The 25,380-nt window shown below is 33.2% G+C and overlaps 1 protein-coding gene across 4 annotated transcripts in view; it reads right to left on the reverse strand.

The window, feature by feature from the left end:
• The window catches only part of LOC130898210 (regulating synaptic membrane exocytosis protein 2), a 68,844-nt gene that overhangs the window by 13,228 nt on the left and 30,236 nt on the right, over nucleotides 1-25,380 (reverse strand). For 2 of the 4 annotated variants that reach the window (XR_009059848.1, XM_057807314.1), the window contains exons 10-16: nucleotides 25,062-25,242; nucleotides 21,201-21,523; nucleotides 20,757-20,999; nucleotides 18,312-18,535; nucleotides 16,904-17,068; nucleotides 15,590-15,737; nucleotides 1,083-1,300 (exon numbers count right to left, since the gene is read on the reverse strand). Coding sequence is in view for 3 of the 4 variants with exons in the window: in XM_057807314.1 (XP_057663297.1) it covers nucleotides 1,083-1,300; nucleotides 15,590-15,737; nucleotides 16,904-17,068; nucleotides 18,312-18,535; nucleotides 20,757-20,999; nucleotides 21,201-21,523; nucleotides 25,062-25,242 (1,502 nt within the window). In the remaining variant the exon portion in view is untranslated. Of the gene's footprint in view, nucleotides 1-1,082; nucleotides 1,301-7,068; nucleotides 7,217-15,589; nucleotides 15,738-16,903; nucleotides 17,069-18,311; nucleotides 18,536-20,756; nucleotides 21,000-21,200; nucleotides 21,524-25,061; nucleotides 25,243-25,380 lie in introns of all 4 variants that reach the window. The other 2 variants (XM_057807315.1, XM_057807316.1) reach the window with 1 other exon arrangement.

The raw sequence follows: 25,380 nt of genomic DNA on the forward strand, positions 1-25,380 counted from the left end.
AGGATCTGTTAAGACACCGCCAAGAAATTGTTAAAATTAGTAAAAAAATTAGTGAAATTAGTAATAAACTGTCAATAAATGGTTCAAATCAATGAGATATTGTCAGGAAATGGTTTAAATTTGACAAGCAACAGGTTTTGATAGACGAAAAATGACATAAAATGGTTTGAATCAGGATCTGTTAGGACACTGCCAAGAAATTGTTAAAATTTGTAAGAAAATTCCAATAAATCGTTGAAATCTATTAGAAATTGTAATAAAATGGTTCAAATTTCACATACACATCCAACTTGTGATCGAAAAGTATCAGGAGATAGTTGAAATCTATTAGAAACTATCAGAAAGAGGTTTAAACCAAATTTGTTCAAAAGCTGACAACACCAGAAAATAATAAAATCAACCAAAAATTGATAGAGTATTTTAATACAATTATGTGAAATGTTTATCGGAATTCCTTGCATTCTTTTTGAGTTTCACATAATGTTAGGAATGAATTAATCGATTTTGAAAATCGATCATATTTTGAAGCCTCTGGCGCATATAAAATTACAACTCATAAATCAATCTCTTCGTCAAGACTTGTTAGGAGCTGAAATTGAAGTTGATATATTCGTAAGAACAAAAAAAAAAAATAATGCCCAATCAAAATAAATTTTTAATATTTAGATCTGTAGGTACTTAGATTCCTAGGATATAAGTCTAAAAGTGTCTATTGAACAGTGATAAAAGTTTTATCTTTCTTCACAACTCTCACTTTAACAGTTATCCACCTCATTAAAGTCATCGAAATCATTTAAACGTATCACCTTCGCCTTCGCCAAAGTTAAGAAAGCAATCCACCCAAATTTTAAAATACAGTTTAACCCTTCTCGTTCGCCATTTTTGAGACCTGAAATTGATCTAAAAACTTTTATTGTTATTAATAAAAAATAAAACCATAAACATGTAAATCTATTGAAGGCAAATAATCAGTAATAGATTTTTATTCAGTATCCGTACAATCAACAAGAATTAGTCGCTGTTAAATATCATAAGAATTAGTTAAATCTCAATACGTTGACGTTTTTGATGATTTTACGTACCTGGTAGAACCTTCGAACCTGGTCTGGCTTGAAGATCTCTTGCTCTAACAACTTCTACTTCCAGAAAGCCTTTTTGATGACAAAGGGCTAATTGAATATCTCCTAACGAAGGTGATCCTAAAACTTGTCTTCCAACTAACTGTCCAGGACCGAGACCTTCTATAAATTCAGCCAGTTGCCCTTCTCCGGCTGCTGTTAAGCGCAACGAAGGCGACCACCTACAGAACGATAAGAAAAATTAGTAACAGGTAATTTTGTCAAAAAAAAAAGAACAATAAACAAGTGATTATATCAGAACTTAAGAATTATTTTCAGAATTTTAGGTCCACTACTAGTGGACCAATTCTGCGCAGTTTTAGTCTATTCTCGCCGTTTACACATTTCTTAAGATATCTCGAAATATAAAAAAGATATCGACATGAGGTTTTCGCTATTTTCATGTTAACATGTTAAACAACGCCCTCTAGCATTCACATTTTTAATTAAATCGCTTAGAATTTATATATTTGTATTGCCCGAACAAAGCTTTTCCAAACAACATCAATTTGATCAAAATCTGCTAAGCAGAGCCGGACTTACAGGCATTTTTTCATTACAAATTTCCCACTTTCCTCCAACCCTTATTTGAAGATAATATACTAAAATAAACGAATGAAAAATACGCGGAATTTGTTGTAGAATTCGATTATTGGATATAAACCGCCAATTAATTGGGTAAATATCAAAAGAATTTGCTTCTTTACTTTCATTCCAACAGGGCTGATAGGATTTTGATAAAAAGTAGAAGTAATTGGAGGATTTCATAGAGAAATACACTGTATAATAAAAAAGATGTTTTGGTCACTTGTCTATTGTTCGTCTATACACACAGCAGTTGATTAAACGATATACCAACATGTGCACCGTGTCATGATTCGATCTTAGCCCCCCTTATCATCAAATTATTGTCTACTACGGTCTTCAATACTTTCTAAGACAACTCAGTCGAATTAAGTTTACCATTGCTGCTAAAATGAACTGAACTCTTAACTTGATGCGTCTAAATTCGGATTTATAAAAGATCACCATTCGAGAAAAGCACTACTTGCAGTCCAAGTACTGTTTTAAACCATCTACGACCAGAAGAAAGATGTAGTTATGTGTTTTATAGATTACGAAAAAGGTTTTGACCGAGTGCAACACCATAAACTCGTTCGAATACTGAAGCAACTTGGCAATAGACTGGAACCAGTTGCAGCTAGAGTTAACAACTAAAGTTCAAAGGGCCGGAAAACGTGTTGGCAGGGACACTCCTGTTTAACCTTTATTCGGAAAACGTATTTCAAGAAGCCCTCGAGGGTAAACAATCAAAGTAAATGGCAATTGGATCAACAATGAGCTCTAAAGGCTCCTGGACATTGTTGGAATACACAGTCGGCTTTTGGGAATCGATATCAACATGGAAAAGACAAAATTCCTAGTAATCATCCGCAAATTAAATGAGTTTCAGTATGTCAAACTAAAGGATAAGAAAATTTAACTATCTGGAAAGCTGGTAATGTGAATACTGGTGATCTGACCTCAAGTGCCGGATAGAAAAAGCAAGAAGCGTGAAACCTCAGAATAAGATTCACAAAATGCTACATGTGATCCGTGCTATTAGCTGGACACTGAAAGTTAACACCATGAACAGATTGGAGGCGTTTGAGGTGTGGATGTACCAAATAATTTTGAGAGTTCCATGGACGGCAAAAAAATCAACGACGAAATTATAAAATTACAAAAAAATTTGTTAAAATTTGTAGACGAAAGCTTGTAAATACTAAAAAACATAAAAATAAGTAATTAAAGGAAAATAGGAAGAGAAAACGTAGGAAAACATCATACCTGGGATATGTGATACCATTGTCTCAACTCCTGATGGAAAAAAGATAAAGGGAAGAAAGAGATTGGGCATAAACAGGTTCCAGAAGATTAAAAATTGGATAGGGATGAGAGCCACAGAAGATTTGATTTATACCACCAGAGACAGGATAAAATGGTCAGAAGTGATCGCAAACATCTATTAATGAATAGAATCTTTCAAGCTGGAACTGTGATATAAAAATGTTCCAGAATGTTCTCGAGAACATTAAGTTCAATATTTGTGTTATATCTTTGTTTCCTTTTCCGTATATAATGTTCCACGTGTCCTTAAGTTGAATGAGTTTTCTTTTATACATAAATTAGATGCATTTAGAAAGATTTTTTAATCATATTAGTGGAATTTAATATTTTTTCAAGTAAAATCGTTATTTTTCACAATTCAATCAACAGTTTTTTTTTGTATTATCGTTTAAATCAACTGTGTGAAATGAAGGGATTACAAAAAAACCTGGAAATTTTACAAGTTTCATATAGTATCTCCCTTACATTAGATTATATCACAAAAAGATTATTCGTTTTACCGAAAGATCCTTAGATACTCGACTTGTTACCAAAAATAAAATTTGTACAGATTCGCTAACATATCATTCAGTTTATGAAAGTAATTTATTACTTTTTTTAATTTTATTCTAGAGTTACAATCAGAAAGTTTCCGATTTTTCAAATTTAAAAGAAGTAGTAACAATTAATGACTACAAAGCTCCAAATTTTCACTATTTGCGAAGTTTGTTGGTGGAGGTCAAGTATCCAATGCAAGGGAATATGTGAAAATAAATTCCAAAAGCAAACACACAGACGTACATAGAGAGAAATAGAGAAATTGGGGAAGAATCAAATTCTACGTGTTGATTATAGTGATATGTTTTTTCCAAAATACCGTGCTAATAAACGGTGCTATTTGTCATGCAACGCTTGTAAGACTTTTATTTGGTTTTGTTTTATTCTTTTAAATTGATATATTTCTTTATATTGAGTTTAGAATTAGATATAAAGGAAATAAAAACATGCATACATACCATAATTCCTTTTTTTTTTTTTTTCGAGAAAGTTTACAGGATGCTAAGCTTTGCTCATGCTTACAATAAACGTTTATGTTGAAGATATTTTATTAATGAATATTTCATATCTCAAACAAATTATTTTAATCCAACTCGGATCCTATAAACATCAACGAGGCTTTTACCATGAAACTAAGCAGAAAAAAAGATCACATGATATGGTTTTTAAGCTCAAATGCGAGTTTGAGATGTGTGGAAATGTAATGTGGTAAAAAACTTTACATCTCGATCCGTTCCAAGCTTCAAACTCCCACGTGATTAAGACAAGGTGGTTTTGGTTTAGGTTGGCGGTTATTCTGAAATCAAATGTAACGAGGAGGGCAATAAACTTGTTGAGAAGCTCAAAAGCTTTAGATATTTGAGAAATATCTAAAGAATAAATGAAAAAGGCGAGAAAAAAGGATGAAATTTCGGATCAACTAATTGCAAAACGCATTTCTACTACAAGACAACGTAGAAAATGTTTGGGATTGGAAATCAAAGCGAAGATGTGTGATTTTTAATTAGATACTAGAGTTCAAAAGAAACTCTAGCCTTATAATTTTACATTTTGGGAATTCATTCCCAAAATAATCCGAAAATCCAGATAAAGTAATTAATATTCGTACCAGCTTCTCTATGTCTATTCTGTGCAAAAATTGAGGTAGTTTACATCGTTTGGTCATTGAAAAACTTGCACAAAATGATTGCTTAAGATTTAAATTTACGATTTACCTCTAAAATATTACTAAAGTGTTGCAGCTGCTAAGTCTGACAGTGCTGATGTTGAACGACTGATTAGCTCATCAAAAATGTTGCTTGAAACTGAAAATTTATGCCTAGACTATACCTAGACCCTAGACCAGCAATCGTGGAATGGATGAATAAGAAAAAAGACGCGTTAAAAATTGTCCTGAGGATCAGGATTGGTTTCATAGGGTCTTCGACGGAGTCATCACAATACAAGAATGTAAAATAACCAGCTTTGAAGATTCGTCGTTTCTAATTTTTTATTGTTGTGTTGATTACAATGAGTTCAATTTCAGAGCGACCCGTTTTGGTTTCAGAACTACCCGTTGGAATATACCCTGATAGTAATTTAATCAACTAATCTACTATAAAATTCTTTTGAATGATAAGCTTTTTTCCTAATTTATTTCACTCAAATTTTATTAAACTGCAGTAAGACGTTTTCAATAATGTACAAATTTTATATAAAATAAGCTGAATTCATTAAAAACCGTTTCGAATTGGGAGAAAATGTACTAAGATGGCTTCAAAATAATAATCAAGGAGTTAACTTTTTGAATATTTATGTATTTCTTTAATCTCTTGATGAAGAGTACGGAAAAGAATAAAACTCAGCATCTACCACGATACTAAGCACAACGAAGAGAAGAATTTTGAAGGAAAATATCATTTAAGATACACGAAGGATTATTAGGAGCTGACACACTTAGAGAAGGGAACGGAAACCCTTCACTGAACCGAAGCATTTCAAAAAAAATTTGGAAGAGAATGTTTCTGGTTCCCTGATTGAATCGAAGTCTTTGAGATCTAATTAGTAATTGATTAGTGCACATTCAGTACAGATGAGGAAGAATTTTTAAAGTTTTCATATTTTTCTTATATACTTTGACCAAACGAAAAGTACTGGTTTTAAAAAAAGTATATAACTACATGGATTTTGATTTGCTCGAACATTCAAATACATCTTTTCGAGATTCCATGATTTTTTTAGTTCATCAATAATTTTCCACATAATTTATCAATTTTTTCATGGAAAAAATGTCGAATATTGTAAAAGTTTTATGCTATTCGGTTTCGTATATTTGAGTAACTATTTGTTAAGAATTGAAACGTAATTTAATACTTATTTTCCCAAAAAAATTCAATAAATTTGATATAGAAATTTCTTAGACCTTTTGATATATATTAAAGCATCTTAATGTTCTTGATTTTAGATCCCTTCTGTTTTAAAATTAGTTTTTTTTTAAATTTTTGAAAGAAAGATAAAATTTGACGTTTCTACTTTTCTTTAAGTCATTAATAAAATATGAAATTGACACTGACAATATTATTTCTTTTGTTTTTTGGTGTAACAAGTGCCTTGTACTAATTGTGATGCTGTTTACATAGGGCAGACCTCCCAATTTTCAGAAAATAGACTAAAAGGTCATCAATACGATAGAAAAAATAAAACTGCGTTTATAAAGATTCGGAAATTATTGGAACGGAATCTAATATACGAAAAAGAAATGATTCACCTTCATAAAAACGAAAAAGCTAAAAAAGACCTAAATAATTTAAATAAAATTTATAATTCTATTTTTTTAAATTCTAATAAAACTACAAATAATTTGATTGATTAAGTACAGCTACATATTTGAGATGTAACGACTAAGGAAAAATTAATTTTTGTTATTAGAACATTTTCTATTTAGAATCAATTCTATTGAGTATCATCAATTACATTTTTTTTCATTTAACAATGATTATCAAATCCTTCTAGATCTTTATTGTAGGCATCATTATAAATTTCTCATTTCTTAGGCCTTTTGATATAAATTAATGTTCTTGATTTTAGATCTGTTTCAAAATTAGTTTTTTTTAATCATTTTTGGAAGATAAAATTTGACGTTTCGACTTTACTTCAAGTCTTTATCAAAATATTTAATAAATCAATTTATATTTCATCCAATGTACAGGATAATGGGAAAAGTACTATGGGAAGATCATGCTACATAGTACTAAGACAGAAGTATTGAAGTCAACAAAACCCAAAACAGATGATCGGAAAACACATGCAAAATATACAAAATGTGAAAATATAGAAACAGCTAAATTTTCCCCGAAGAAAATTCAAAACAAATTGAGTTTCTTTAAAGATCGAACTTTTAAATGTTTCGAACTGCTAATAATGTAATTATTTTTCAAATGATTATGATAATACTGGTAAAAATAACAAAATTCAAAATAATATCTTCATCATAAACGTTCTATGGCGTCAAAGAAGGGCATTTACTATCCATGCAACTACTTACGAAGATCCTTCAGAACTAGAAATGGAGTTCAAACTAGAAGCTCTTTGACTGCTTTCTGATGATCTAGACGGTATACTAGGCACCACTTCCTGTGATCGTTGTATGCTGCTAACCGCTGTTTTTACCTTTTTCCTATGCACCCCACTGTCTGCACGTCCATGAAACCAATAGGACTTCAGTTGGTTACGTCTTTTATCAATATTTTTTTTTCGTTTTTTCAAAAATAATCAACAATAATTAATTTATTCGTAATAAAAACATTATAGTATCATAGTACATATCTAAAAATTTTCACAATACTCGATCTAATGATCCAAATCCAAAAGGATTCATTGGAATATCGAAATTATTTTGATACCGAGAGTTTCGAGATCATGCTGGTTAAAATTGTACTAGAATCAGAAGAAACAGTATAAACAGAATAGGAATACCTATAATAAAGACAATACAATAATAAGAAAGAATTTTCGAATTGAATTGAAATAATAGAAAGCCGTAGAACAAACCCAATGCGTCGTACTTAAGTACCACAGTGATAAAGGACAGAATTTAGATCTATTGAAGCGAAAGCAATTTAGTCCATGCACTATATTCTCATTTTTTGAGGAAATTCAACGTTTTTTTCTTTAAACTTCGTTGTTGGTAACTGTATAAAGAAAAAGATGAATTTACACGAAAAAAAAAACAGTAACGACTGTTCTCGGTAAGTGGAAAACCACAACAGATTTGTCAGCTCTACGAGTTACCTCTCACGTTTTAGATAAATATTTATAGAAGAGTTTGATCCTTGCATTTAAGTCTTCTAATTGTGACGGATCTGGACTATGGGTGTGGGAATAAAAAACTGTTTGTTTTAATTCAATTATTTGCACATTACTTTACTATAATTACAAACTGAATCAGCGCCCAATCGGCTCGCTTTCCTAATTTTTAAGTACTGAATCTGAAGTTTCCCAGAGTTTGCTCGGAATTCTTCATGTATAGTTGCTTCCCAAACTTCAAAATATACGTCTAATTAGCAAATTAGAAACTAAACAGAATATTCAACTCCGCAAAAGTTCTCAGAACGTTCTTTGCATAATGAGTAAGTGCCAAAACATAAAATTTTCCATAGATTTTTACGGTTATAGAATTTCCAGAAGGACAAATCTATGCTGAAGAAGATTTCCGAAACTTTTTGTATCTTTTGAAAGTCTTAATATTGGCCAAGTCACTTTAGTTAAAAGTAAAATATGACTCATCGTAAATAATGATTTCTAAATCTTGAGCAGATGGAAACTCGTTGTCACTGAGACTTCAAATTTTGGTTTTTGTTTCATTTGTTGCTTCTCAGAATACTTGGGTGCCGATTATCTTGTTTTTTGTATTCTGTTTCTTTGGAATGTTGCTTTTTCTGCCTAATTTTCGCAATCTAACTCCCAGTTTTTCGTAAGCCGCATTAACCAAAGTTCTCTCTTCTTCTTTTGCATTTTTTGCTTTTCTACTAGATCCTGCCTTCCCATTCCCATTCTTACAAACTGATTAACGATTTCTCCAGGTCTTGATTTTGTTCATGAAACTCTACGAGGTTCGATTTTTTCTACATTTTTCATACTTTAAACTAAACTTCTAGCAGAGATGTTTATACCTAGGACATAAGCTGTCTAAAAATGTTTTGATTTTTTGACCCCGCGTTATTATTAACAAATGAAAACACCCGGAAGCTTGATTTTTGCATATTTGGACATCACGGGACAAAAAACCACCACCACTAGGTAAAAATATTAAATTATCATTCTGGACAGAAAACTATCAATCAAGAATCCCATCAACCACCTCTTGCTGGACGTAAAATGTAAAAGAATAGTTTGGGGACAAATTGGAAGTGATGGTCAACCCACCACATAATCTACAACGTATGGATGCACCACCCAGAGTCATCACGAAATGTTTGAAGTCTAGCAGAACACCAGCGCGCGACAAATACTAATCGCCTTAAGATATCTCCCAAGAATTAGACAATAAGAATTTACAAGAGCTGAAGCTGAAGCTGAAAAATGACCATAACTTCCGGTTGATTGAGCTAACCAGGAAAGACTGTGCCAATCATCGAAGAGCGCGACCTATCATCAAAAAGACACAAATGATCATACTAATGAAAATTTTCATATTACATCCGTTTTCTTTGTGGATTTTCAGCTCTGCAAGAATAACTGTCACCTTATAATTTAGCTTAAGCAGATCGATGACGTGAGTGGTAAAAGCACATAATGTTAATCGTATTGAGTATTGAGTGCTCTTGGTGAGTGAATTTAAAATATTTCAATATTCATTTGAATCGATCAAATATTGAAATATTTTATAAGATAATTGGATGAATGCGTTCTTAATATAATTTAAACTTATTTCTCAATATCTGAAAGTTGATTTTTTCATCATCTTGTATTAACAATTATTATTCAGTGTGGATTTAGGAAGAATCTCTAGCAATTACGATACGTATTATTTATTTTATTGATAGTAAATTATTAAGCAATATAATGAAGTAGAAAATTTAAACAAATTGGAAAACATCTAGTCTCCAACTGCATGAAAACAATTTCGTTTCGTATTTTTCATTTTCTCATCAGTATGCGAATGTAGAAACTTCTTATACAGTCTAACGTCAAGTTTGTTATATTATGCTGGATATAACCTAGAAAATTGTACTATCCGCACTCCTGGTAGTATATCTTTGAACATCAGAAAGGGTGTCTTCAATATATACATGCAAGGCAATGGCAGGATCCCAAATTCCGAGGCAATGTACTCGACTTCTTGCATTGGGAATAATACGTCTTGTGAACAGTAGAAACCCTTTGGACTTTGTTGGAGTTGTCCCATAAACCAGATGAGTGTGGATCAAAGCACGCGCGTAATGCAATTTCTACCAATAGAGGAGGACAATTGTCTCATTGCAAAAAGCTGTGATGAAATTTTATCAAATCTAATGTGATTACTTTTGGTAAATTATTTGAAACAAACCAAGATATAAGAACCCTGAAGGACTCTATCGCTCACCAAGACCAGACTAGATTAACAGCTGTTGTAACTTACGTCCCGCTGTCGATTTTCTGAATAAGATTCAAACAGCTCCAGCTCTATACTTCAGAATCTATAGTGCTTCATCTTAAGCAATAAAGTGTTGTTGTGGTTGAAGAAAATCCACAAATTGGTACTGGATGATCGTCGACTAGTAATGCGCGAGCTAGCAGATATGGTAGGCATTTCAAACAGTACGGTATATCGCTTATTAACTGAAAATTGGATAAGAGAAAGCTGTGCGTAGGATGGGTGCTGCGTTTGCTCACAATGGAACAAAAACAGCTCCAGGACCAGCTCCAAAGAAAGCAAAGATCGTTCCATCTGTAGGCAAAGGTGTTTTGGGACATGCGTGGAATATTTTTCACTGACTATCTCGAAAAAGGAAAAAATATCATTATGCGAACTTGTAAACAGCCTATTTGGGCAGAAAGAAAGTGTCGTTTCATCAGCACAATAAACTAAACCACACACCAATGGCTAAAAATAATGAATCGCTACCTCATGCAGCCTTTTCGCCAGATTTAGCCCCCTAGGATTATTTTCTGTTTCCAGACTTTGAAAAATTGTTTGATGGTCAACAATGAAGAAGTGATGCAGGCAGTTAAAGGTTATTTTGACGAGCTCGACGAAACTTCGTATAAAAAGGGTATGGAGCTTGGTTTTTCCAAAAATTTTTCATTTTCTAATCATAAAACTAAAGTGCATTGTCCATCCGTTGTTTCATGTGTTGTTCAATAAGAATTTTGGGGACCCAACGACCAATTCCAGTTTTTTAGTAACAATTAGTGACTGTGACGGCACTAATTGTGCATCTACGGTTTTGCTTGAGCTCCTCTTCAATTGCTTGAACCAAATCATTAGAGAGCACTTGATGACGTTCTTCATTGGACCCATGTTCTAATCATTGAATAACTTACAGAATTGTATCCGTATTCCCCGCAGATTTGCCGATAAATTTCCTTTTTTTTGCTTCGATTTTTGAATCGATTCGAATCGTAACCTGGTGAATCGATTCATCGAAAAACGAAGTCTAATTCAAGGAAAATCGATAGTAAAAATTATTTGGTATCAGGTATAAAAGAAAACATTCATTTTCTAAATGTGTATTGGAAAGTTAAAAAAATAGATAATATAGATTTTAGTTCCGATGGCTTGATATCTTTTTAACACCAATAGTCTTTAAGCTGGGATCGAAGCGGTTCCGTGATAAAAAAAATTATATAACAATCGATTTTCAACATATATATCGATCCACTGAATCGTTTCCGTACATCATATATCGATTTATTGGGTTCGAGCAATCGATATTTCGATTGATCGATTTCAGATTACTATATCTAGTTTTAAAACACTTTTGGAGTCGATAAATCCGTAGAAATCACGGTTTTTAAGACATTATTCGTATAAAGAAAGACTGAAATGATTTAACCTCAAAATCATGCTGTTCCTCCGTATTGAGAAATAAGTTTCTATTCAAGCACTATAGCAAAACATGTCTACTAAGATGTTATAAAAAGCACTTTATATCCTAGGAATTAGAAATATCTATTCTATATCGTTCCAAATGCAGCTACCTACGCTATTTTGAAAAAAAAAAAAAATAGAAACGCTTATTGTTCACTAGTCCATATACCTTATTGTTTTACGTTTTGGTACTCACTTAAATGAGATAGAAGTGATCGCTACAATAGATATAGACGTCTACTATTTTTGGAAATTAAAGAGTTTCAATAGAGTATCTTATATTGATAGACTAATTTCTTCTTATTTCTCTATGTACCTATCTACGTGTTTGCTCTTCTTGAGGGAAAAGGTAAAATGGGTCTTGGAAATTGAATGTACGAAACGCCCAGATACTAGAAACAATCAATGAAATAAATATGTCCAAGAGTAATGATTTCCAAATACTGTTAATTTTTAAACTTCTCGTTTTTTTTTTTAAGTTTGTATAATAAGCATGTTGACTAATTTTTAGAGTTGCTTATAGACGAGGGAAAATACTTCAGGCTGGAACATCACTATCATCAACTCTACAGAATGATACATTGTATCAAAATCCCTTTGAAAATCATGTACATTGTAAGTTCGTATATAAATATCATTTGTTTGAGGATTTAACTACAAATATCCATCAGAATCACAGACACCAAAAGACGATTGGCTACCAAATCACTCAATAAGTCGTGTGACTTACTAAGAAAAACACATTTTTTTGTCAAAAATCGATTTTATTCATCAGTATGATCATTCCAACGCTTCTCTAACTTCTCGATGCCGTGCTCATAAAAAAATTTGTCTATTGCCTCAAAATAGGCTTTAATTTCAGCAATTGCTCCTTCATTTCAGCTGAATTTCTTACCGGCGAATAGCGAGTAGTCAGGGGTAGCTAGATACGGACTATACGGTGGACGAGGAAACAATTAGAACTGTAATTCGTTCAATTTAACCATCGTTACCATCGACTTGTGAATCGGCGCATTAGTCTTGATGAAACAGTAGTTTTTTCTTCGACATATGAGGCCGTTTTTCCTTTATTTTGAATTAAAATGATCTAACAACTCTCTATTGATTGTCTCTCCCTTATGGAGACAGTCGATGAACCATATTCCAAGCGCATCCCCAAATACTGAAGTCATAACCTTTCCAACTGACTGTTGTGCCTTTGGACGCTTCGAACGTGGTTCACAGGCTACAGACCACTCGGATTATGATCGTTTTAATTCCGAAGTGAAGTGACGGATCCATATTTCGTCCATTGTCACATATCGATGCAAAAAATCGACTGTGAGTAAACGCGGCACCCACAACTTTCTCATGATCAAATGCTCATGCATAATTATCAGCCCACTGCCTCCTGACATCTTTACGACCTCATCTATATCAAGCAATTTCAATTTAAGATTTGATATAACCAATTTTTTGATGTTATCTGGAGTAACCACCGCAATTGGACAACCAGAACGTGTACCAAGATTGGTGTCTGTAGGACCACGTTTAATTCAACAAACCACTAGCAAATGGTCCGGATATCACTATTGATGCCATTGCTGAGTTTTTGTCATATTTTTTTCATCAAGAAGCAATGATAAATCAATACACGGAATTTTTTAAATCCATTGTATTAAAAATAACTAAAGTAGCTTCACTTCAATGACTGTCATTTATGTCTGACTAATCGGAATGTCACGAAATTTGACACATAGTCTTTTGAAAGTTGGTACTTCATAAACGTCATATGGATTTGACAATGGCAGCGCCATCTGTGTGTCAGTCGCTCGACTTATTGAGTGATGTTATATGTTTCGAAAATCCTGTTACAGTTTTCCCTATTTCCTTCCATATCTGTATGTTGTTTTTATGTAGGCTTGTTGTAACACTATTCCTCCATATTTTCCATATCGATATTCTAGCATTTATGTGTCTCTCCGTAAATCAATGATTTGTCGCATATATATCTTCATTATCCTAAAAAAATCGTTCACCAAACAAAAGTTTTTGAGTTTCGGAATCAACAGCTATTCAAAGAGGGCTAAATCTGCAGAAAATGGCAGAAAAAACTTTCCTTTTTCACTGTAATTTCCAATTTAAATCATAGTCCTCTAATTCTGTCACTAATTTCTTCGGTTTTGTCATTCATATTATTTATATTTATTTCCTTTATGTTCATGTTTATATTCTTTGTTGTCATATCATCTTCTGAATTTTAGATAGCTGTCAACTTCTCTATTATTTTTTTATTATCGTTCAAAAGGAAACCCTTTCATCTTGCATAGATTCCTATACGTCTTAGTCTGAAAATTATGTTCCGATTTTTTTTAATAGATGGCGGTATACCTCGAGCCATTATTTTGATTAAGTTAACTTGATGTACGCTCAAAACGGAGCGTTTGAAGTTATATTTCTTCGAAGAGAGTTTTGTTAAGTCAATATTACTGTTAAAAGTTATAAAAATCTACAAATGAGTGGAATTTCTTTTTTTGTTACAAGATATAATCACCAAGTAATGAATTAACAACAGAAATATTTGTACTGAAATCTTTCTGTTGTTAATTTATTTTCTTTAAAGTGAATATAATTTATTATAAAGGCGTTTATTTTTTGTATTATATAAAGACAACAATTAGAAATTTGATTTTGATGGAAGGTACTTTCGAAAATTTGTCATGAAAACATATCGGGGCGTTTCAAAAATGGAGTTATCATTCCCAGAACAATTAAAATATATGAGGGAAAAATTTTCATATAATTGAAAATACTAATAAAGCCCCTTTAGTACATAATATATACCAATAATTTCGAAATATTTAATCTAAATCTTATATCAATTCCCATCAAAGATCCGCTAATGATTCCATCTCTATACATACAATACTTGATGGATGATGATTGCAAAGGCAAGTTCATAATTTCGAATCCTTAATTCACGAGAATAAATATTGAATTGAATATTACATTCGAAAGAATTTGACCGGGAAGATTCAGGAAGTTTACGCATAAACAACATTTTTCTCTCCCTTTCACTTAGATGGACGTGTTGACAAACAAATTGCAGATTTTGGTCAAGAGAAAACTCTCCAATGAAACCCTAAAGACTTTCTCCATGACACGTATAGTTTCGAGAATGCACTTGGTGATTCAATACTCTACAGAAAACTATTTCTAGCTGATTTTTTATGGGGTTTTCTTATAAGTCGAGGATATATGAATAAACCAAGAACGACGGATCCATTCGCCAAGAAATGGGTATTATATCCGGATCCATCGGTGAAGAATTTTCGAAGATCTAAAGATGAAGAATACCAGCACTTGGATAATATTATTTCCAAAAAATTCTTTCATTCATTCATCATATTAACTCGAAACGAAACCGTTGACCAAAGTGGATCTTCTTGGAAATGCAATCTCCAAATGCAATTTTTTACCCTGGCTTAAAATATGTGTCCTGTAGCTTCAGGACTGTGCCATGTTCCTTAAATTTGCGGAATATATACGGATGTGATTTTCTGGATATTTTGCATTTGAAATGTTCACTTTGGCGATGTTTTTCATTTCCCATACACCAACTATACCAAGACTTTGATACAGTTTCGTTTCAATTTAAAAATTGAACAAAAAGTTTCAAGTGGCCTGCTTAGAATTGAACTCATTTCGTATAAGCTGGATTATCAAAAATTTGATATCATTTTCGCCTAATTTACGTAAAAAATCATTCGGAATTGAAGGTAGGAGTTCAACGTTGAAGAGGACAACACTTGAAAGGTATCTGTTGTGTTTTTTGAAATATTTTTCCCAATATACGCATGAGTGTCATTCTCATAGTACGATTACTGATCTAAATGAACTTTCGAATCAAATTTTGAAGTTATAATGAGAACAAATTGTCACATAATTGATTCATATATATTTTAATCCTTCTGGGAATGTTTATTGTAAAGGATGTTCGTAATATTATCGAGACCTGTCACCGTCAGCTGATCCTTCACCATCGCTCGAAGCAGAAGATCCTTGCTTCGCTAATCTCACATCACCAGGTAAAACTTCTTCGGATCTAAGTACAGTAAACGAAGTTTTTCCTCGTTTTCCGAAGCCCATTCTTCTTTTTCGACCTTGGATGGATTTTTAAAGGTAAAATAAAAAGGAAAAGAGCGTACACGTCAATAAAAGAGACAGTAGAATCTATTCTAACACTTATCTAATATGAATATTCCACGCCAAAATAATTAAGTTGTTATTAATAATATAGACACGTGAGAAATTGAAATTTGGAGTATTCGACACAGTGTTTTACGTTTAACCACGAAACATTGTTTTGCATTATAGGATAAAAATGTGTGCAGTATAAAGTTTGATTCGCAACGATATTAATTTCGATTCAAAATGGCTGAAACTCCTTTTGATTTGTTCAAAATGGTACATTTTATGTTGAAGAAGAAGAAGAAAACATCTCGATGGATGGAAGTTGTAGCATTTTTCAGATTGGAATTTTGAGAAATCAATAATTCAGGAAAAATCCAACAGAACAAATACTGAAAGTAAAACTGAACAAAAAGAAAAATTATTATAAGTCGTTTTTTTTTTTTAAAAATTAAATTTATAAAAATGAAAAAGTTGAATCATCACCCGATAATATGGTCATTGTGGGAAAAAGAACACTCAAAATATGTCGTTGAACTGATTTTGTTTTACCGATATTACCATGGTAGATTGTTTTCCACCTACTCGATAGACAGACGTGGCTCGTGGATCCCGATTTCCCCTGCGAACGTTAATTTATCGGGACTCTTTTCTTCAGAGAAGTACAAGTCTGCGGAATCATCTACCCAAGTACGTCTTTCCCGACCTACAGCAGTTCAAGATCAATATCCAGAGGCATCTCCAAACGGCAGGCACCACTCGAACTAATCGGGTTTATTATTTTGTGCTTGCTTTATACATGATAAAAATGAACAATGGAAATGGAAAACATCAGTTCCAAAATAAATTTTTTCACATTGAAATCACTTGTAATTAGTTTCGCAAATTTAGATACCTAACTCGGATTTTCTTTACTCGAATTCCGAACAGTTAAAACGAAATATATTTATGGAATTCAATATAAATTACTCCAAGAATGAGACTGGCAAAATAAGAATGAAATATTTCAAACAACTCAATTAAATTGGCTTATAGAGAAAATGTATTCAAGAGGAATAAAATCAAACCAATTACTAATTACCAAAGACGCACATTTAGTTCTCGCAAAGTATGTGATTTCGAAATATTCACTCCTTACCTGTTGCTGATAATTGGCTAGTCGAATTACTCTTTTTATTAAGACCAACAAATTGACCCGTCCTATCCCTGTCTCTGTCACGAGGACTGTCTTTTCGATTCATGTCTTTTTGGGGGACTTCAAGACCGTGAAGGTGGCTGACGGCGGTATCGCTTAAACTGCCATCTGAAACACAAATAAAAATACGTGACTACGAAAATAATTTTTGAAACCTACGCCTCCGCTTTTTTCAAACCTAAATTCTTTATATACACTTTGAGCAAAAAAATCGACGCTCGCAGTCTCTAGCAAAAAATCTATAGACCAGCTTCGGCAGAAATATGTTTAGGTCCTAATATTTTTCGTTTAGACATCCCATGGTATCTAACTATTGCGAAAATTTTCTTTCGCCTGGTCATAAAGCATACTTCGCATTTCTGTATTTAAAACATTATTATGCCCAGTCATTTTCCGTTTTTTAAATCATTCAACAAACATTTCACTCATTAATGATTCACCCAGTATGAATAGAAAAGTTTATTCTGCTACATAGTCACTTTTATATTAGAAAAAAACGACCAGAACATCAAAAATAATTGATAAAAACCTTGTAGTGCGTACAAATAAAAACAACGGAAGAAAAAGGAGGATCAAGCAGTAAATGAATCCGATATACAACAAAAACACAGCAAAATAATGTTAAAAACTCGTCCATGATATAGTCTGTGAAGCCGGTATAGTCTAGTTATAATGGAATTCTAAAATTTAGCGGATTCGCGGTACTTTTGATTTTTGGTTTTATCACAGCGGCGATTTGTTTACAATGTTTTTCTTTAGAACAAATATGGATATAAATACGAGTTTATTTATCGGATTGAGGTATCTAATTTTATTATAAGTGCTTAAATTAATTAAATAGGTGAGAGACAGTGTTTATAAATTCACCCCACCGATAGAAAAAGTGTAAAAGAATAAGAAAAACATTACAATAATATAAAATAATGTTAGACGTTAGATCTGGAGATTCTTCCTGTTTTCTTCTTCTTACTGCGTCGATGTCCTATGAAAAATTCAATATATTTTCACTTAGAACCAGTTATAAATATTTCTAAAGCCTTGTAGTATAGCTTATGGAACTTTTCCTGGGAAAATCCACCAGATTTTTCCTGAAATTGGGCATCTACCAGATTCTACTTAATCACGTCGTTTTTTCAATATTTCTTAAACGTAAAAATGATGTAGGCTTGAAATATCGAAACAATTAAAAATGATAAGGTGAAAAATGAAGACATCTATTAAAACCCCAACCGATTAAGAAAAATAGTTAATCTAAATGATGAGGAAGCTGTAACTCTAAAGTAAATCCTTTCCAAAAAGCACATATCCTCTCGAATCAAAAATTTAATGAATGCACTGAACTGATGCTTACCGGTTTTTTCTTCCATAGGCGGTTCCGTATTCGATAAACTCCTGGTGAACTGCCCCCTTTTGACGCTACCATCTCTATGATGACGATGGTGGTGGTGATGATGGTGAAGATTGTTGCTCAAATGATAGTTATGGTGCGGATCGAGAGGCTCTATGGGTTCCCTGGGCTCATGGTCTCTGTCTCTAGTACTTCTCGAATTCATCGTCCTATAGCCGTATTCAGTGCTAATAATATTAGAACCATTAAAAGGTTTATTAACTCAATTTCATCTATACTACATCTTTTTAGTGTTAATGTCAAGAGAATTATCGTTAGTTTCAATTGAATTGTTAAGGTGTGAGACGATACTTTTAAAAAATCTAAATTTAGTCTCGATATCGTCTTCTGACTAGTTTTATGTCTTGTATTTTTAAATAAATTAAAAACTAGAGTACGAGAATGGCCGCAGAATTACCTGGTTTGAGCTACCTGATGACTTTGTTTTCAAATTATTCATCAGATCGGAAAAAAATACGCCGGATGAAAAACAAGTTCATTTCTCTTTTGAAATATTTCTCAATTTTGCGAGGGAACAAAAAAAAACGACTCTAATGTGAATAAGAACAACGGCTATTCTGATTTGTTTGTCAACAGTTTGTTTGTTTCTTTTTCATCATGTCTTGTTATTCAATATAAATATTCAATCAATCTTTGAGAAAACCGAGACGAATCGAGAAATGCCTCGCTAATTCAATCATATTATTTTTTTAAATAAATCTGAAGCGACATTTTTCCTTTCGGTGATGGAAAATCCTTTTTAACAAACTTTTCCGTAATAAAAATTCTGATTTCAACAACTGCAGTCTGGAAATGCATATTGAAAGTTTCGTGAGAACTTTCGAATACATCACGGCAGTACACCGAAAACTCCCGGAGCTCTTTTAATCTGGGGTTAAAAAATTGTACATCGCTCGATAGTATTTTCTCAAATAACTTTGATAGAGTAGAACTTTTCGAGTTTCACTGGACGGTTATATAGCGTGGTTAATCTAAACATATATGAAGATGATTTACTAAGAGATTGCGTTCGAAACATTAGTAGTTAAGAAAATAAATGTAAGAGCCAACTTGAGTTGAATGAACTGTTTATCGGCCGCGATATATTCTCAAAAACGCGTACTGCATAGTGCGCCAGGTGGTCGAAACGAATACAGGAGCCTACAGGGAGAATAAACAACCCTAAGTTGGACAATGATAGATAAATAATGACTTGAAAGTAGAGGACTAGAATATGGGAATGTAAGAGAACTGTGGATAACACCAATGGTGAACTAGTTGGTTAAAATGCCGGAGAAGAGCTGAAGCTTCACAGGCAAAAGGAAGTTTCCAGCTCCTGTTATGATTTGGGATCTGGGATCGGAGGTAATTCGTCTAGCAGCTCACAAAGCCGCAACGAGTGTTGTCGCACTAAGCAGGTCGATGGTTGTTGGATTTGATGTTCTAGAAACATTTTTTTTCATTCCACTCCAATTTATTTTGATCTGAGTGTATAAGAAGAAATAATTAGGTGTCAAACAAGGACTAAATGGCGAATAACTCATCAGTTCTGATTGTTCAAACTGATTTGTAAGAGGTCGCATTGTCTTGACGCGGAATGATTCGTCTTCTGCTATTGATTCTCTGATTTTTTCAAACACTTCTGGTAAAAAAAATGCTGGTGTACCAATGAGAATTGACTATTCTACGATGATCTCATGGAACGGTGGTGATATGTCCAGTAATTTGGAAAAAAACAGATCATCATTTGCTTCGTGCGTGAAGAATTTTTGATGGATTTGGCTCGTCTTGAAAAACCCATACAATCGATTTTTGTCTAGTTTATTTGCACCAAACGAAACGAGCGATTGTCAAAATATGCGGTATCCAACGCAAACAAGTCGATGCGAATTGATCTCTAATTTGATATTGCGATAATTCTGCAAATGGAATGTTTAATGTTATCATTTCCTTTGATAAAGTGTCTGATTTAAGTACAGTCAATACTAATGTGAAGTTTGATATTTACCATTCTTTTCATAGACATTTTGAGCAAGTAGTTGCTAAAATGGCGCAGGGAAATTTTCACGCACATATAATTTACAATACCGTGAAGCAAGCAATGAATTTTGGAAAATTTTCAAAATCTACAGTCATTTCTCTATTTCTGTAGTCTGTAGAGAAAAGATCAAACAATTTATTGCTACTGTTGATGATGAATGGCATGAGTTGAAACGAAATGTTCGTACTAGGTGGCGTTCATTGTTTGGTTTAATCCACATCGAAAATCATCGAACATGTTCGCTATTTAATTACAATTTTTGGCCATAGCAAATTGAGTTGCAGTTAGATCCATTCCACTGAGACAAATCTCGTATATCACAATCATTTAACACGTTATTAAATATTGTTAACATAGACTTCACTCACCCCAATCCTCTTGTTCCTCGAGGTCTTTCTGACTGTGTTGAAAAAGCGCTGCTAGTTACTGATGCCACACTTTCCATATCACTATCGAAATCCACTAGCCCTAAAGGATCCCTCTCTCGCTCTTTTTCGGGAGAAAACGATCTTCTAGTATTATATCTTGAATGGTTCGCCAAGTCGCTATCACTTAAACCACTATATCTTCTTTCCCAACCAGATCCAGTACTTCTGTACGTTTGGATAAACCTGTAATAAGAATAATTTTGACAATAAGATCCGTAGCATGATGTTTCTTATCCATTTATCCAAATATGTTTATTTCATCAAAGTTATCGTCAATCTTTTCTTAATCAATCTGTTGATTACTAGCATGGGCTTAACAAAGAACTGATGAAGTATATTCCTTTGTGGTATTTCTGGTATAAATATAAAGTAATGGAAATTTACCTTGTCCTATTCTTCGTACTGATGCTCGTTCCTTCCAAATCCTGAGCGACTCTTTCTTGTAAAGCTCGAGCCAGTGCTTGCGGAACTTGAGGAAGTTGACGTTTTTTCGGCGAACCGGTAGGTGTCGCTGTAGCGCTTCGAGATTGAAAACGCGACATTTTGTACGTCGTTGGTGTGTATTCGGTAAGGCGGACGTCCGGTGGTGATAGTGATCGGTGATCGGTAGCCGAACGTCGTGGTGATTTTGAACGGGATCTTGATAAATGGACACTTGGGGAATCGCACGGTGCCGCCGAATGTGATCGATGACTTATAATTCCGGACTGAAAAGGTGGGAAAATCAATGTAATGTTCAAATTATTTTTTGAATATTTTCATTTACTTCTCACAATCTCCTACATTGAACAATTGACAGAGCTGTTCAGTCCCAAGCAAATTAAAAATCAAATATCTCGTCTGAGCAACAAAAACTCACTAGAAGCCGATCAAGTTAGCGCAAAAATGCTGAAAGAACTCTCCAAAACTCTGACCATGACCCAAAGAACTAAACGTAATTCTATAAGGAACAAAAAGACAAGGCATGGAGAAGACAAAACAAGAAGAAAACAGAAAACTGGTTTTAATAAGAGAAACAAAACTTATAAATTTGGAATTAAGTTATTAAAAATAGAAGAAAGGCTTAACCATGTAAGAATCTTCGATCCTGCTGTTAAGAATTAAACAAATAAAAGATTAAAAAAAGATAATGATTGATCAAATAAATGAAACAAATCGAAATTAAAGAGATATTGAAGTACTGGTCAGAAACAAAAAGCAGAGAAAATGAATGGAACGGAATACCAACACACGATCTTATGTTTGAGAAGCATCAGAAAAAAAACTGTCTATAATTTAAAGAAGCAAATAAAATACTAAAATAAGCCACAAAAAAACAATGATTAATATCAAATAGAAACTTGAAATGAAATAAAAACACTTAAGGAACTATAAGGACGGAAAATGGATGCAATTGAAGACATAGACTCAATCCAATGGATGAAGAAAATGAGTCAAAAAAAAGAACTGAAATTGTCTTTAATGTGAAGTCCATTGTTTTGAATGAAGTTGTAGCAAATGGAGAAGAGTGTGATCATCTAGATGTCTTCTATCTTGCTGTTGAAGATAAACCAAAGAATGTAGACCTAAATGTGAATAATTGATGAAACAGGACGAACTAAAAATAATATGAAAATACTTATCAGCAAAAGAAAGCACTAAAAATAGATGAGTCCAGAAGATGAAGAAGTGAGAGTGCCTTCAATGTGAAGGCGTCCTCAATTCTGCTGTTGGGGAATAAAAAAATTAAAAAAGAAATCAAAAATACACGACGAAACATGAAAATATTTGTCAAGAGAATGGATGGAACGGAATACGGACAACAAATCCGACGTCTGACAAGGATAAGACAAGAAGAAGAGGTTTGCTTTAAAAAAAATAAATTTACATTAAATATAAATAAAAGTTCAACCTCGTTCTCATATCTTATAAATACTTTGTTTTGTTTACTGTATTTAGGTTGATTTAGATCAAGTTTTTTCTAAGTTTGTTATTGATTCAAATTTCCGTAAGAAGTTGCGAGCCTACTAGCCTAGAAAATTTTTATAATCTCTGGAATGTTCCCAAAAACCATAAATCTAACCGACGAAAACATAGACTTATAAACTTATGAGTCACCGTTCATATTAAACAAAAAAAGTCAATATGAATGAAAAATAAGATTTGGGAAGTCTAGACTACAATATACATCAATGATAAAAATGGGGTGGTATGAAAGGGCTGTTGTTGTATAATAAATTAAAGTTCTTTATGATACAAGTATTTTATTCGTGTTATTTTCAACCAATCCGACCGTTCAATTCGGATAACTTTTTTCTTTATACTCAACTATATATAGAATAGCTTCACCAATCGAAAATTTTCCAAGAAATTCATTTCCTACCACAAGAAGTTACATCCTACCGTCCAGTATTTAAACTATTCGTAAAATGTAATATCCCAACCACCAGTTTGGAATCTGGGAAATCTACCATAACCATTATCAGCTTTCCAGGTGTAGATAACTACACCTGGAAAGCTGGAAACAATGCATATTATATTGTCCAGAAAATACTGAAATCCTGCCTACTCAGCAGGCGCACTGAGACCAGTCATATACGCTTCTAAAACCTGGACAATGATTGGTAGAGACGAACTGAGAATCAACTCGTGGGAGAGGAAAATACCTCGGCGCATCTATGGCCCAATCCAAGACCAAGGAGAATCGCGTATCCGTAATAACGCCCTGTGTGGAGAGCCCAGTCTGGTAACAGAGAACAAGAGTACGAGACTAAGATGGCGAACGGTCCAGGAGTCAAACTTACACATGGGCGAAAGCCGGAAGGCCGTAGACTACTAGGACAATGACGCTTTAGATGGCAGAACCAGAAAGAACTAGTCGTAAGAAACTTACGGAGAAAAGTACAACATCGAGAAAAATGGAGGACAGTTAACCAGGAGGCTAAGGTTCTTGAAGGACCGTAGCTCCAATTTGCGAGGTATAGAAAAGGCATTAGAAGAAACGGAAGTCAATTCTAAACTTTTCCTAGATGTCACTATGGCGAAGAAACTAAAGTATAAATTGAAACATTAGTTACCAAAATAATACTCTCAAACTTTGAAAGTCATTTATCTTGAAAAGTGTATATAAAGTGAAGCAACAATAAAATTACTTAGATCTTAGACAAATCAAAACGAGGTTTCCACAAACAAGTGTACTACTATTGATATCCATACTTTCGCAAATGACACAGCCATTTTAGGCGTTGAAGATATACATAAAGCAGTTGTAGCTGAAATACAAAAATCGAGAGAATTCAAGCATGGATTAAAACATAAAACGGAGACAGTGAGATTTAATAATGTTTATAGATCCTAGGCCAACAAATACCTGCGCTATAAATACCATATCTAGAAAAAACTAAATTACTTAGTCAAATTTTCCAGCCAGAAATAAAATACCAAAAGAAATAAAAACAGAAATATATAAAAAACAATTCATACTCGTATTGACCCTTACAGAGAAACAAAAAAAGCAAAATATGGAGGACAGAAAATAGATTTTCAAGGAAAATAGATGATAAAACAAAATACAATTAAATAAGGAATAACATTATAAGAAAAAATTCAAACTTGATATCAATCCAAAAGAAAATCGATAAAGATAGTTTGGATATGTCAAGACAATGAAGAAGTATGGTCAATACGGAATATACATGAAGCATGAAAGGAAGGAATTATACAGAAAATTAAAGAACGATGCCCAGGAAAACGAGGAATAAGTAAGCAGGATATGAAAAAGAGGTATGGGATGAGAAATAATAAAAAAACCTATGGACAAAAGAAGCTAACGCAATGACTGGGCTCCAACACCTGAAAAAGTCATCAAGATTGAGCAAAGCCAAGCCACTTCACTTTGATTGTGACAAGAAGCGTCCATTGAGAACCAATCAACTCTACAAGCGGATCAATAACATCAAATAACAAAAAATTTGTTGTCGGAGTAAATATGAAAAAATTACGTGAATCAAAAAACGAGTTTTCAAAAACAAATTCAATATTTTATGTTTAATATTAGTTAGTAAGTGAATTTATTGATAGGGTAAGTCGCAGATCAACCCCTTCGCTTGTTAATAAAAAGGAATTGAGACATTCCAAAGTGGTCCCGAAACTTATGACTGAAGAAACGACAAGCGAGATTTGTACTCAATCCTGGTTGTGACACATCCGTACCTTCTACATTTCTAAGTGGTTTTTTTTTTTTAAATTTTATTATAAATAAATTACCTTACTGCTGTTATACGTATGATATGCTTGCATGGTTTCTTGATCTCTTCGTGATCTCCTTTCACTTTCTCTCGGCGGACTCGAAGAACTACCTACGCTACTCACGCTAGCTCCATCCGCGTTTCGTCGGTCTCTTCCCCCTTCAATATCGCACTCCGATGGTGTATCGCTATCGGAAAACCTGGAATGTTAGAGAGATGAATCTTGGCAACGATTAAATCCAAATTTGAAGTCTTTGCCAATTAATTTATGAGCGTCTTCTTAGTGGGAATGCGGCAAAATTAAGCACTGTGTACTATTTGTAATATATTTCCTAGCT

The sequence above is a fragment of the Diorhabda carinulata genome, chromosome 9 (assembly GCF_026250575.1).
Source record: "Diorhabda carinulata isolate Delta chromosome 9, icDioCari1.1, whole genome shotgun sequence".
Taxonomy (NCBI): Eukaryota; Metazoa; Arthropoda; class Insecta; order Coleoptera; family Chrysomelidae; genus Diorhabda; species Diorhabda carinulata.